The sequence below is a fragment of the Scyliorhinus torazame genome, chromosome 3 (assembly GCF_047496885.1).
Source record: "Scyliorhinus torazame isolate Kashiwa2021f chromosome 3, sScyTor2.1, whole genome shotgun sequence".
NCBI lineage: Eukaryota > Metazoa > Chordata > Chondrichthyes > Carcharhiniformes > Scyliorhinidae > Scyliorhinus > Scyliorhinus torazame.
The window spans coordinates 50244758-50260377 of record NC_092709.1 but is presented as its reverse complement, the minus strand read 5'-3'; the positions used below and the strand labels follow the sequence as shown (position 1 = coordinate 50260377).

General features: G+C 50.4%; 1 protein-coding gene across 2 annotated transcripts in view; it reads right to left on the bottom strand.

Moving 5' to 3' along the window:
• mfsd8 (major facilitator superfamily domain containing 8) overlaps window positions 1-4930 on the bottom strand; it is a 108805-nt gene extending 103875 nt beyond the window's left edge. For both annotated transcript variants that reach the window (XM_072495664.1, XM_072495667.1), the window contains exon 1: window positions 4771-4930. In XM_072495664.1, the coding sequence (XP_072351765.1) occupies window positions 4771-4826 (56 nt within the window). In that variant the 5' untranslated portion in view covers window positions 4827-4930. The remainder of the gene's footprint in view (window positions 1-4770) is intronic.
• Window positions 4931-15620: the final 10690 nt, after the last annotated feature.

The following is a 15620-nucleotide window of genomic DNA, read 5'->3' as shown; positions in this document are numbered from 1 at the left end:
CAGTGGGACTGGTGGCCTGAAGTGCATATGTTTTAATGCAAGAAGTACAACAGGTAAGGTAGATGAACTTTGAGCTTGGATTAGTACTTGGAACTATGATGTTGTTGCCATTACTGAGACCTGGTTGAGGGAAGGACAGGATTGGCAGCTAAACGTTCCAGGATTTAGATGTTTCAGGTGGGATAGTGGGGGATGTGAAAGGGGTTTATGAGTTGCGCGACTGGTGAGGGAGAATATCACAGCTGTACTGCGGGAGGGCACCTCAAGAGGGCAGCGAGGCTATATGGGTAGAGATCAGGAATAAGAAGGGTGCAGTCACAATGTTGGGGGTTTACTACAGGCCACCCAACAACCAGCGGGAGATAGAGGAGCAGATAGGTAGACAGATTTTGGAAAGGAGTAAAAGCAACCGGATTGTTGTGATGGGAGACTTTAACTTCCCCAATATTGACTGGGACTCACTTAGTGCTAGGGGCTTGGACGGGGCAAAGTTTGTAAGGAACATCCAAGATGGCTTCTTAAAACAATATGTAGATAGTCCAACCAGGGAAGGGGCTGTACTGGACATGGTATTGGGGAATGAGCCCGGCCAGGTGGTAGAAATTTCAGTAGGGGAGCATTTCGGGAACAGTGACCACAATTCGCTAAGTTTAAAGTGCTGGTGGACAAGGATAAGAGTGGTCTTAGGGTGAATGTGTTAAATTGGGGGAAGGCTAATTACAACAATATTTGGCGGAAACTGAAGAACCTAGATTGGGGGCGGATGTTTGAGGGTAAATCAACATCTGACATGTGGGAGGCTTTCAAATGTCAGTTGAAAGGAATTCAGGACTGGCATGTTCCTGTGAGGAAGAAAGATAAATACGGCAAATTTAGGGAACTTTGGATAACGAGAGATAGTGTCGGTCTCATCAAAAAGAAAAAGGAGGCATTTGTCAGGACTAGAAGGCTGGGAACAGATGAAACCTGTGTGGAACATAAGGAAAGTAGGAAGGAACTTAACATAGGAGTCAGGAGGGCTAAAAGGGGTCACGAAAAGACATTGGCAAACAGGGTTAAGGAAAATCCCAAGGCTTTTTACACGTACATAAAAAGCAAGAGGGTAGCCAGGGAAAGGGTTGGCCCACTGAAGGACAGGGGAGGGAATCTATGTGTGGAACCAAAGGAAATGGGCGAGGTACTAAATGAATACGTTGCATCAGTATTCACCAAAGAGAAGGGATTGGTGGATGTTGAGTCTGGAAGAGGGTGTGTAGATAGCCTGGGTCACATTGAGATCCAAAAAGACGAGGTGTTGGGCGTCTTGAAAAATATTACGGTAGATAAGTCCCCAGGGCCTGATGGGATCTTCCCCAGAATGTTCCGTTGTTTAAGAAGGGTAGCAACGATAATCCAGGGAACTACATGCCGGTGAGCCTTACGTCAGTGGTAGGGAAATTACAGGAGAGAATTCTTCGAGACAGGATCTACTCCCATTTGGAAGCAAGTGGACGTATTAGCGAGAGGCAGCATGGTTTTGTGAAGGGGAGGTTGTGTCTCACTAACTTGATAGAGGTTTTCGGGGAGGTCACAAAAATGATTTGTGCAGGTAGGGCAGTGGATGTTGTATATATGGACTTCAGTAAGGCCCTTGACAAGGTCCCTCATGGCAGACTGGTACAAAAGGTGAAGTCACACGGGATCAGGGGTGAGCTGGCAAGATGAAAATGAAATGAAATGAAATGAAAATGAAATGAAATGAATGAAATGAAAATGAAAAGAAATGAAAATGAAATGAAAAGAAAATGAAAAATGAAATGAAAATCGCTTATTGTCACAAGTAGGCTTCAAATGAAGTTACTGTGAAAAGCCCCTAGTTGCCACATTCCGACGCCTGTTCGGGAAGGCTGTTACGGGAATTGAACCGTGCTGCTGTCCTGCCTTGGTCTGCTTTCAAAGCCAGCGATTTAGCCCTGTGCTAAACAGCCCCTGATGGATACAGAACTGGCTAGGTCATAGAAGGCAGAGAGTAGCAATGAAGGGGTGCTTTTCTGATTGGATGGCTGTGACTAGTGGTGTTCCGCAGGGATCAGTGCTGGGACCTTTGATGTTCGTAGTATATATACATGATTGAGGAAAATGTAACTGGTCTGATTAGTAAGTTTGCAGACGACACAAAGGTTGGTGGAATTGCGGATAGCGATGAGGACTGTCAGAGGATACAGCAGGATTTAGATCGTTTGGAGACTTGGGCGGAGAGATGGCAGATGGAATTTAATCCGAACAAATGTGAGGTAATGCATTTTGGAAGGTCTAATGCAGGTAGGGAATATACAGTGAATGGTAGAACCCTCAAGAGTATTGACAGTAAGAGAGATCTAGGTGTACAGGTCCACAGGTCACTGAAAGGGGCATCACAGGTGGAGAAGGTAGTCAAGAAGGCATACGGCATGCTTGTCTTCATTGTCCGGGGCATTGAGTAGAAAAATTGGCAAGTCATGTTGCAGCCGTATGGAACCTTAATTTGGCCACACTTGGAGTATAGTGTTCAATTCTGGTCCCTACACTACCAGAAGGATGTGGAGGCTTTAGAGAGGGTGCAGAAGAGGTTTACCAGGATGTTGCCTGGTATGGAGGGCATTAGCTATGAGAGGTTGAATAAACTCGGTTTGTTCTCACTGGAACGACGGAGGTTGAGGGGCGACCTGATAGAGGTCTACAAAATTATGAGGGGCATAGACAGGGTGGATAGTCATAGACTTTTTCCCAGGGTAGAGGGGTCAATTACTAGGGGGCATAGGTTTAAGGTGCGAGGAGCTGGGGGAAGAGATTGAGGAGGGGCTGTGGGCAGGTGCCCTAAGCAGGGTAAATTCCTCGTCCTCATGTGCCAGGCTTAGCCTGATTCAATTTAAGGTTCTACACAGGACGCATATGACGGGAGCAAGACTGAGCAGGTTTTTTGGGGTGGAGGATAGGTGTGGGAGGTGTTCGGGAAGCTCGGCGAACCACACCCACATGTTCTGGCTGTGTCGGCACTACATGAGTTCTGGGAGGGTGTGGCAAGAGTGGTCTTAAAGGTGGTGGGGGTCCGGGTCAAACCAAGCTGGGGGTTAGCTATATTTGGGGTTGCAGAAGAACCGGGAATGCAGGAGGCGAAAGAGGCCGACGTTCTGGCCTTTGCGTCCCTAGTAGCGAAGGATTCTACTTATGTGGAAAGAAGCGAAGCCCCCGGGCTTGGAGGCCTGGATAAACGACATGGCAGGGTTCATAAGACTGGAGCAAGTAAAATATGCGTTAAGAGGATCGGCTCAGGGGTTCACCAGGCGGTGGCAACCGTTCCTTGACTATCTCGCGGAACGATAATGGAAAAACAGAAAGGACAGCAGGGGGGGGGGGGGATTATCCCGTGTTTTTGTTTTTTGTCAGTTGTTGATATTTGCTTTTTGTTTATCTCTTTTTTCATTTGTTGTTAGTTTGATATATTATTTAAATAACATTTAATGCATATTCCTTCACTAAGTTGTAAAAACGGAAAATCTCTGTTTGAAAAATGTCAATAAAATATATATTTTTTTAAAAAAGGTGCGAGGGGCAAGTTTTTTTTACACAGAGGGTAGTGGGTGCCTGGAACTCGCTGCCGGAGGAGGTGGTGGAAGCAGGGACGATAGTGACGTTTAAGGGCATCTTGACAAAATACATGAATAGGATGGGAATAGAGGGATACGGACCCCGGAAGTGTAGAAGATTTTAGTTTAGACAGGCAGCATGGTCAGCGCAGGCTTGGTGGGCCGAAGGGCCTGTTCCTGTGCTGTATTTTTCTTTGTTCTTTGTTCTTTGTACACAAATCAGTAGAAGCAAACCAAGATTGAAGTGCAGTTACTAATGGACTGTGGATCCACAGCAAGAGGTGATGTTGAGATACTGCTAAGGTGATTGGAACAATGAAAGCCTGGAAGGCCACTTGGCCCATGTATAATAAATAAACCCTTGAGAACAGAGATGAAGGACAAAAGGTTAGAAGCGGAGTAAACACTTGAATGTGTGGCCTCTGTAAACGTGACCCTACAAATAATGTTATGCTTTAGTGCAACCCAACACAGCTGAATGGTACACAAGTGGGCCTCTTTTCTCAAAAAAAACACTCTTGGGAAAGGCAATGTCCATTCACCTGAACAGTGACACAGGAAGGTCACAAGTCTGATGAATTTGAATGAGACTTCATGAAAGAAGCTGGTTGCATTATTTATTTTGTATTTAATGTATAAGTGTTGAACAGCCAGGTTTAAAACAAAACCAGTGAGATGAAGGTGGGCCACTCCTGCAGCCCATTCACTAGCCCAGGATGCCTATTACTTTTGGCGCCTAGACAGCTGTTAGTGGGAGTGCAAAGGCAATCAGGAATGCACAGCAGGCCAGAATTGGAAGAACACAGAGCTCATGGAATGGACAGGAGGAGGGCAAGGGATTTGAAAATAACTTTTTAAATCGAGCCATTGCTGGACTGGCAGCCAATGCAAATCAGCGTTGGTGGTTGAAGAGTCAGGACAGGGACAGTTTTGGATGAGCTCAGGTTTGGGAGGAGGGGCTGGAAGATCTCGAGGGGATAGGACATCAACTTCTTCCTATCTTTTCTCTCTCCGATGCTGCTGCGCGTTGCCATTTTTTTTTCTTGCTTTATGTCAGGTGTGTTGATTTTTAAGATGAAAGAGCAGCAATGCAGAATGGCCGTCACCGCTGTCTCTCTCTCTACCTGCTGCACATTTACCTGCAGCTTCTCCGGCCCCCGCTTACCTGCTGGACTCTGGCTTTAACAGCGGGCTGCTCTCATCCGCCTCAATCTCCGCCATTTTCAGAAATATCTCCTGACTTTAATCAAATTTAATTTAGGGAATGACAAATTCATGATCGGAAGTGACGGTCCCGCGCGGACAAACCTACTGAAGCCGACGGGACAGCAGGATGTGTAACAATTCTGCCGAGAGGAACTGCGTTCCAGATACAATGTTCCGGACAAGTCAGAACAGCTGGAAGGGGGAGGTAGATACAATGTTATTGTTTGTTATGTACGGATCACTGATGTTTCAAATAAGTTTAACCTGAGCAGAAATCAGCCGAGGCAAACAGGTTTGAGTCCAGGTAAGTAAGATTGGTAGAAAAAGTTCTCTGAAATAAAATCTGCATGAACGGTATTATGGAGGGGGTTGAAAACCGAAATGAAATAGTGCTGTGTTTCACCGATCAATGCGCAGGGTTTTGCTTTAATGGGATTCCTTTTTAAAATATATTACCACGGTAAAAGTAACAGAAGCGACGTTTGTGGCAAACCATTGTATTGTGCATACCTGGGCTTGTCCAGGCTGGCTCTGCCGGTGGCTCCTCCCCTCGGGCTTATGTATAAAGGTGGCAAGTCTCCGCCTCTGACCCAGTTCGGGTCCAGAGGCAGTGTTGCTAATTGAGTTTCTCTTAATTTGGCTCTGAAGATGGCGGCCAATATGGTCGCTTTCCTAAATTCTAATTACGTTTTGCTCTAGAGTCGCCAGGTAGCTCTCGATACTGCCACAAGGTTCAAAACCGAATATTGATCAAAGACTCGATACACCAGTTAGTAAGTTCAAACTCAATGCTCATTTATTTACACACACAGTCAAATATACTCATGCACAAAACTCTACAAACTAAACTATCACTACTGCTAAACCCTATACTTAGCTTTGGGCGCCCACTCAGTCAGAGGAACAATGGCCGTTGTTCGGTTCTGAGGCTGCTGGGGTCGAACTGGTATGGAATAAGAGCATCTGTCTGGTAGCGTGCGTTGACCTTGGACTTACTTGTTCTGATGTTGCTGTTGGGCAGGTCTCTCCTTGGCGAGAGCTGGAGCCAAGAGAGCGATTCTCTCTTGGGGGATTCTTCTTATACCCAAAAGGGGCTTTGCGTGCTTTTGGGCGGGCCTTGAACTTGGTCCCAATTAATTGGGCAGTTTCCCAATCGTTCCTATTGATTTCCTCCAATAGAGGGGTGGGTGCCCTGATGGCTGGGCGTGTCCGAGGTGGCCGTTGGCCTGCTTTGTTCTGGTCTCCTCTGACGCCGGGGTGTCTGCCTTGGTATTTACTTAAATGTTACTCTTTTGTCCCCAGGGATGGCTCATTAGTATGGAAATGGTATTGCAGTTTCGGTCTTGTCTGGGAGCTGCGGCTCCAATCAACAGACAAACCCTGCACCTCCTTGCTTTCTCAGTATTATCCATTTTCCCTGCAATCTTTGCAAAGTGTCCATTTTGTAATCGGGAAGTGGCCATCCCAGATGGCTACAGCAGGACGCTTGCTGTTTAGTGTATTAAAGCCTCCGTGACATTCATCACTCGTGTGTTATTGATGGTGTATCGATTTAACACCCGCCATGTGCGACCCGTTAGCGCCGCCATCTTCAATTTTGGCTGCCACGTGCGACCCATGGGGGCCGCCATCTTGGACGCCATCGCCGATGCCACCCGCGACGCATGGGGGCCGCCATCTTGGGACCACTCCGCAGCCACCCGGGAACCCAGCTCGCCCAACCATACGCTGGCCGCCGCTACCTCCGACCGGCCTACCGATCGCCTTCCGAAGCTCGCCTCCATCACGCTTGACCAGTCCCGGCCGCACCACCTTGCAAAGTCCACGATGACCGTCTGGATCAACGGGCACGAGACGGCCTGCCTTTTCAACTCCGGGAGCACAGACAGCTTCATACACCCAGATATGGTAAGGCGCTGCTCCCTCCCAATCCTACCCATGACCCAGAAAATATCCCTGGCTTCCGGATCCCACGCAGTAGAAATCCAGGGGTACTGTGATACGACCCTTACTGTACAAGGCGTAGAGTACACTAACTTTAGGCTCTACGTCCTCGCCCATCTCTGCGCTGCCCTATTACTGGGGCTCGACTTCCAGTTCGGTGGACCCCTGCCCCCCCTCACCGTCTGTAGCCTCGCGACCCTTAAGGTCGCCCCACCCTCCCTCTTCGCAAACCTCACCCCAGACTGTAAGCCCGTCGCTACCAGAAGCAGATGCTCCAGTGTCCAGGACAGGGCCTTTATCAGGTCAGAGGTTCAGCGACTCCTGCGAGAGGGGATCATTGAGGCTAGTAACAGCCCCTGGAGAGCCCAAGTGGTGGTAGTCAAGACTGGGGAGAAGCACCGGATGGTCATCGATTACAGCCAGACCATTAACCGGTACACGCACCTCGATGCGTACCCCCTCCCCCGCATATCTGACATGGTCAATCAGATTGCACAGTATCGAGTCTTCTCCACAGTCGACTTGAAGTCCGCGTACCACCAGCTCCCTATCCGCCCGGATCACCGCCAATACACTGTCTTTGAGAGTAGAGGATACTGAGTATTCGGCAATAGCCATTTCGGACCACGCCCCGCATTGGGTGGACTTGGAGATGGGGGAGGAGAGGGACCTGTGGCGCTTGGAGATGGGGCTGCTGGTGGACGAGGAGGTGAGCGAGCGGGTCCGAGGAAGTATAGAGAGGTACTTGGAGACCAACGGGGAGGTCCGAGTGGGGATGGTATGGGAGGCACTGAAGGCGGTGGTGAGGGGAGAGCTGATCTCCATTAGGGCCCATAAGGAGCGGAGGGAGCGGGGGGGAGAGGGAGAGGCTGGTGGGGGAGATGGTGATGGTAGACAAGATGTATGCGGAGGAGCCCGAGGAAGGATTGTTGAGGAAGAGGCGTAGCCTCCAGGCCAAATTCAACCTGGTGACCACCAGGAAGGCGGAGGTGCAGTGGAGGAAGGCCCAGGGGACGATTTACGAGTATGGGGAAAAGGCAAGCCGGATGCTGGCGCATCAGCTTCAGAAGCGGGACGCAGCTAGGGAGATCGGGGGAGTTAAGGACAGGGGAGGGAGTGTGGTGCGGAGTGGAGTTGGCATCAATGGGGTCTTCAGGGACTTTTACGAGGAATTGTACTGATCCGAGCCCCCACGGGAGGAGGGAGGGATGGGCCGCTTCCTGGACCAATTGAGGTTTCCAAAGGTGGAAGAGGGACTGGTGGCGGGATTGGGGGCCCCGATTGGGCTGGAGGAGCTGATCAAAGGGATAGGAAGCATGTAGGCGGGGAAGGCACCGGGGCTGGACGGTTTCCCGGTCGAATTCCATTAAAAAATATATGGACCTGTTGGGCCCGCTGTTAGTCAGGACCTTTAATGAGGCAAGGGAGGGGGGGCCTTGCCCCCGACGATGTCCCGGGCACTGATCTCCTTGATCCTGAAGCGGGACAAGGATCCCCTGCAATGTGGGTCTTACAGATCGATTTCCTTGCTAAATGTAGATGCCAAGGTGCTGGCGAAGGTCTTAGCCACGAGGATTGAGGATTGTGCGCTGCAGATCATCCATGAAGACCAGTCGGGGTTTGTGAAGGGGAGGCAGTTGAACGCGAATGTGCAGAGGCTTTTGAACGTTATCATGATGCCGGCGAGGGAGGGCGAGGCGGAGGTAGTGGTGGCGATGGACGCTGAGAAAGCCTTCGATAGGGTAGAGTGGGGGTACCTGTGGGAGGTGCTGAAGAGGTTCGGGTTTGGGGAGGGGTGTGTCAGGTGGGTTAGGCTGTTGTATGAGGTCCCGATGGCGAGTGTGGCCACAAACAGGAGGAGGTCCGAGTACTTTCGGTTGTACCGAGGGACGAGACGGGGTGTCCCTTGTCTCCCCTGCTCTTTGCACTGGTGATTGAACCCCTGGCTATGGCACTGAGGGAGTCAAGGAACTGGAGGGGGTTGGAGAGGGGTGGGGAGGAGCATAGGGTGTCACTTTATGCGGACGACCTGCTGCTGTATGTGGCGGACCCGGTGGGAGGAATGCCGGAGGTAATGAGGATTCTTAGGGAATTCGGGGACTTTTCGGGGTACAAGCTCAACATGGGGAAGAGCGAGCTGTTCATAGTTCATCCAGGGGACCAGGAGAGGGGGATTGGCGAGCTCCCACTAAAAAAGGCGGAGAGGAGCTTCAGGTATTTGGGGGTCCAGGTGGCCCTGCATAGGCTTAATTTTACAAGGCTGGTGGAGCAAATGGAGGAGGAGTTCAAGAGGTGGGATGCGTTGCCGCTGTCCTTGGCGGGTAGGGTGCAGTCAATCAAAATGACGGTCCTCCCAAGGTTTTTGTTCCTGTTCCAATGCCTCCCCGTATTTATCCCGAAGGCTTTTTTCAGGCGGGTTAACAGGATTATAATGGGGTTTGTGTGGGCGCGAGGGACTCAGAGGGTGAGAAGGGTGTTCCTGGAGATGGGGGGAGGAACTGGCGCTGCCCAACCTCTGGGTACTACTGGGCTGCCAATGCGATGATGGTGCGCAAGTGGGTGATGGAGGGGGAGGGGGAGGGGGCTGCATGGAAGAGGCTGGAGATGGCGTCTTGTGTGGGTACGAGTCTGGGGGCGCTGGCAACGGCACCGCTGCCGCTCCCTCCAAGGAGGTATACCACAAGCCCGGTGGTGGTGGCGGCCCTCAAAATTTGGGGGCAGTGGAGGCGGCACAGGGGGGAAGTTGGGGCCTCGGCGTGGACCCCATTACGGGGGAACCACCGGTTCGCCCCAGGAAGAACAGGTGGAGGGTTTTTGGGGTGGCACCGGGCAGGGATACGAAAGTTGGGGGACCTGTTTGTGGACGGGAAGTTCGCGAGCCTGGGTGAGCTGGAGGAGAATTACGGGCTCCCCCCGGGGTAACCCTTCAGGTACTTACAGGTAAGGGCGTTTGCCAGGCAGCAGGTGGTGGAATTCCCACGGCTACTGCCACACACAGTACAGGACAGGATGCTCTCGGGGGGTGGGTGGGAGTGGGGACGATCTCGGAAACGTACCAGGTGATGCAGGAGCAGGAGGATGCCTCGGTGGTGGAGGTGAAAGGTAAGTGGGAGAGGAGATTGAGGAAGGGACGTGGGCAGATGCCCTAGGGAGGGTGAACTCTTCCTCATCGTGCGCGAGGCTCAGCTTCATACAGTTTAAGGTGCTGCACAGGGACAAGGATGAGCCGGTTTTCTGGGGGTGAGGACAGGTGTGTTAGGTGCTCAGGGAGCCCAGCAAATCACACCCATATGTTCTGGGCATGCCCAGCACTGGAGGAATTTTGGAAGGGCGTAGCGAGGACGGTGTCAAGGGTGGTAGGATCCAGGGTCAAACCGGGCTGGGGGCTCGCAATATTTGGGGTGGCAGAGGAGTCGGGAGTGCAGGAGGCGAAAGAGGCCGGAATTCTGGCCTTTGTGTCCCTGGTAGCCCGGCGCAGGATTCTTCAGTGGAAAGATGCGAGGCCCCCAAGCGTGGAATCCTGGATCAATGATGTGGCAGGATTCATTAAATTGGAGAGGGTGAAATTCGCCTTGAGAGGGTCAGTATAAGGGTTCTTTAGGCGGTGGCAACCGTTCTTAGACTTCCTGGCAGAACGATAGACATTGGTCAATGGCAGCAGCAGCTCGGGGGTGAGGGGGGGTTTACTTTATTATTGTTTCTGTTATTTACACTGAAGGGTCTGAGGGGGTTTATATACCTGTTGTGTTAAGTCGGGGTGTTAATGTTAATTTATTATTCATGTACGGGGGGCTGCTTTTCTAGATTGTGATTTGTACTTAACCCTGTTGGGTTCCTTTTTCCATTTTGTTATTGATATTTTATGAAAACCTTTAATAAAAATTATTATTATTTTTTTAAATACACTGTCTTCGAGGCAGATGGCCGCCTCTACCACTTCCTCAGGGTCCCCTTCAGCGTCACCAACGGGGTCTCGGTCTTCCAAAGAGAATGGACCGAATGGTTGAACTTATACGGGCTGCGGGCCACGTTCCCGTATTTGGACAATGTCACCATCTGCAGCCATGACCAGCAGGACCATGACGAGAACCTCCGGCGCTTCCTCCACATCGCTAAACCCCTGAACCTCACCTATAATAGAGAGAAATGCGTCTTCCGCACAACCCGCCTGGCTACGTCGTAGAACACAGAGTCCTAGGGCCCGACCCCGACCGCATGTGTCCGCTCATGGAACTCCCCCTCCCCCACTACCCAAAGGCCCTGAAGAGATGTCTGGGGTTCTTCTCGTACTATGCCCAGTGCGTCCCCAACTATGCGGACAAGGCCCATCCACTGATCAAATCCACCGTTTTTCCCCTGACGGCTGAGGCCCGACTGGCCTTCAATCGCATCAAAGCAGACATCGCCGAAGCCGCGATGCACGCTGTGGACGAGTCCATCCCATTCCAAGTGGAGAGCGATGCGTCGGACTTTGCTCTGGCCGCTACACTCAACCAGGTGGGAAGACCCGTGGCTTTCTTCTCCCGTACCCTCCATGCCTCCGAAATTCGACACTCCTCTGTCGAAAAGCAGCTGTGAGACATTGGCGGCATTACCTGGCCGGCAGGCGATTCACTCTCCTCAGTCACCAATGGTCGGTTGCCTTCATGTTCAATAATACACAGCGGGGCAAGATTAAGAATGACAAGATTCTGAGATGGCGGATCGAGCTCTCCACCTACAGCTATGATATCTTTTATCGACCCGGGAAGCTCAGCGAGCCCCCAGATGCCCTCTCCCATGGTACATGTGCCAGCGCACAGGTAAACAGACTTCGGACCTTCCACATCGACCTCTGTCACCCGCGGGTCACCCGTTTTTTTCACTTCATCAAGGCCCGCAACCTGCCTTACTCCATCGAGGAGGTCAGGTCCGTGACCAGGGACTGCCAGGTCTGCACGGAGTGCAAACCGCACTTCTATCGGCCAGGCAGAGCGCACCTGTTAAAGGCCTCCCGCCCCTTTGAGCGCCTCAGCATCAACTTCAAAGGGCCCCTCCCCTCCACTGACCGTAACGTGTACTTCCTCAACATTGTTGACGAGTACTCAAGATTCCCCTTCGCCATCCCCTTCTCTGACATGACGTCTGCCTCCGTCATCAAGGCCCTGCTCAGTCTTTTCACCCTGTTCGGGTTTCCCGCCTACATCCACAGTGATATTCCTTTATGAGCGACGAGTTGCATCAGTTCCTGCTCAGCAAAGGCATTGCCTCCAGCAGGATGACCAGCTATAACCCCCGGTGAAACGGACAGGTGGAGAGGGAGAACGCGACGGTCTGGAAGGCCGTCCTTCTGGCCCTACGGTCGAAACGTCTCCCAGTCTCCCGCTGGCATGAGGTCCTCTCCGGCGCGCTCCACTCAATCTGGACGCTCCTGTGTACAGCCACCAACGAGACTCCTCATGAACGTATGTTTGCCTTCCCCAGGAAATCCACCTCCGGGGTCTCGCTTCCGTCCTGGCTGACAGTCCCAGGGCACGTCCTTCTCTGGAAGCATGCGAGGAGCCATAAGACCGGCCCCCTCGTCGAGAAGGTCCTGCTGCTCCATGCAAACCCACAATATGCCTACGTGGCACACCAGGACAGGCGGCAGGACACACTCTCCCTTCGGGATTTGGCACCTGCAGGTTCCCCAGCGACCATCACCACCACTACCGACCCTACACCGTCTTCCCCCACCCATGCCCACCTCCCTCACTAGCACCCGCAGGCCCACCGGCGACAAGCACCACCACCTCCGCCCATACACCGCCCCCCCCCCCCTCACCGACTCAACATCTAGGTGAAGAAGACAACATGCTCCTGGACGCGCAGGCCTCGACACCTGTGCCCACACCACAGCCGGGACTGAGGCGATCACGGCGGAAGGTCAAGGCCCACAACAGACTTGCCCATTTCACCACCGCCGGACTTTTTTTTTAAACAGGGGGTGAATGTGGTAAACCACGGTATTGTATTGCATTGTATTGTATTGTGCATGTCTGGGCTTGTCCAGGCTGGTTTCGCCTGTGGCTCCTCTCCTCGGGCTTATGTATAAAGGTGGCAAGTCTCCGTCTCCAACCCAGTTCGGGTCCAGAGGCAGGAGGCTTGCTGTTTAGTGTATTAAAGCCTCAGTTACATTCATCACTCATCGTGTGTTATTGATGGTGTATCAATGTTCGAGGCGGGGCCTTCATGAATAATCTCCGCCACAGAATTGAATCCTCCCGGCTGGCCTTGCTCTGCATCACGGACCAGCTGTCTGGCCAGCTGGCGATATATATACACCTTGCATTAGAGGCATTTCACTGAAGGTTGACTAGGCTGATTTCCAGGATGAAGGAGTTGTTTGGAGTGATGTGGGAAAGATTAGGGCCTGCACCCATTTGGAGTTTAGAAGAATGAGAGGTGATCTTATTGAAACAGGTAACATTTTGACGGAGCTTGACAGGGTAGATGCGGAAATGGTGGTTTCCTCTCCTGTGGTAGTCGTTTACAAATAAGGGGTCTTCCATTTGAAATGGAGTTAAAGAGGAGGAATTTCTTCTCCTGCAGGGTAATTAATCTTTAAAATTCACTGCTGCTAGGGAACTGTGGAAGCTGGTATAGATTGTTGTTTGCCAAGGGAGTTAAGGGTATGGGGGGGAAGAGGGGTGCAGGAAAGTGAAATTAAGGCCTATATTAGATCAGCTGAGTTTATTCAATGACAGAACAGACTTGAGGGGCCAAATGGCCTGCTCCTATTTCTCATGTTAACAATGATATCCATGCAGATTTGTGGATTCAAGGGCTTTAGCCCTGGTTATCACAATTTGGTCGGCTTGATATAAAGATCTCTAATTTTAAGCAATGAAAATGTTATGTATGTCATTGCAGTTGTATATTCAAAGCTTGTTCAATCATTTTTATTTGCTCATTGGATGTGAGCATTGCTGACATGGCCAGTATATTATGCAACCTTCATTGTGCTTGAGAAGGTGGTGGTGAGCTTCCTTAAACCAGCGTAGCCCATGTGGTGTTGGTGGGCCCACAGTGCTGTTAAGAAGAGAGTTTCAGGATTTTGACCAAGTAACCGTTAAGGAAGAAGAAATTAATTCCAAGTTAGGAGGGTATGTGGCTTGGAGGGGAAAAGGTGGTGTTCCTATATGCATCTGCTGTCTTGTTATAGGTGCCAGACATTGCAGATTTGGAAGGTGCTGTTGAAGGAGGTTTGGTGAGCTACTGAAATGCATCTTGCAGGTGGTACATGCTGTCAGTGTTGGAAGGAGTGAATGTTTAAGGTCGCTGATAGGGTTCTAATTAAGTGGGTTGCTTTGTCCAGGATTGTATGGAGCTTCTTGGGTTTTGTTGGAGTTTAACTCCCTGGTCAAGCAGAGAGCGTCCCATCGCACTCCTAACCAGTGCCTTATAAATGTTGGACAAGTTGGGGAAGCGGAAGGTGAAGTTTCTAAAACATGCCCATGAGTGTAATTGCACCCAAAAAGAACCAACTCACAGCCTCCTCTAAAGATGTGAATGGGCACAATTAATAGAAACTTACTTACCATGATCATCAACTTGACCAGGAGGTGTGGCCAGCCTTCGTGGTGGGGCTAACTTCAAAGCACCATTTTCTTTTACACCAGTACAAAAGATCAGTGAAAATCGATTTGCACTGAACATAATTTGTGCTTAAAATTCCAATGTGTTTTGCACTGGTTTGGCCAAATTGTGCAACAGATTTCCAGCCTTGTAGCCACAGTATTTATGTGGCTGGCCTCCAATTTCTGCTCCATGGTAGCACTTAGGATGTTGATGGTGGGGTTTCAGCATTGGTAATGCTGTTGAATATCAAGGGAAGATAATCTTTATTGTCACAAGTAGGCTTACATTAACACGGCAATAAAGTTTATTGTCACAAGTAGGCTTACATTAACACTGGAATGAATTTACTGTGAAAAGCCCCTCGTCGCCTGTTCGGGTACACCTGAGGGAGAATTCAGAATGTCCAAATTACCTAACACCACGTCTTTCGGGACTTGTGGGAGGAAACCGGAGCACCCAGAGGAAACCCACGCAGACACTGGGAGAATGTGCAGACTCCACACAGACAGTGACCCAAGACAGGAATCAAACTTGGGACCCTGGAGCTGTGAAGCAACAGTGCTACCCACTGTGCTACCGTGCTGCCTTTGGATGTAGAATCAGAAAATTAGGGTGAGTTTGAAGCCCTGTGAGGAAAGGAAATTAAGTGTAGCTCATTCCTCATCTAATTTTTTACAAAATAAACTTGCATTATATAGGGTCTTTCACAATATTGATCATTTCAAAGCACTTCATAATCAATGAAATACCATAAATACTCTTTTTATTAAATTGAGTTTCTAAGACTAAGGTTTTAGTCAAAAAGGAGTTGACTTTTGCAGAAGTAATAGTTTTGAAGGGATAAGCCCTCCATCTCTCATCTTTGTAATAGCAGCAGAATGTCTAATCAGAAGCTGTTCTGCCAAACCCACCCCCACAAATAGCACAAATGGAGCCCAGGCTGTGTACAGAGCTTCCTCCAATCTCAAACACACTGATTTCTGGAATTCTCTAGCTGCCGTACAATTATTTGTCTGCTCTGCAATCTCAACAAATTGTAAGTTTCAATTGGGCTGAGTGTCTTCCTCCTTGATACCATATTAAAGAGGCAGGATTGGTGGGAATGCAGCACATGCCAGTTAGGTGGTAGCCTTAACATCACATGTGGACATGCGCAGACACTAGGAGCTGAACAACTGTCTTCAATGGTGCAACATCAATAAGTAAGTTTGCACCAGGGCAAGTTTGACTTCCACAGCGAGTGGTTAGTAAGTACAAAGACTTTGG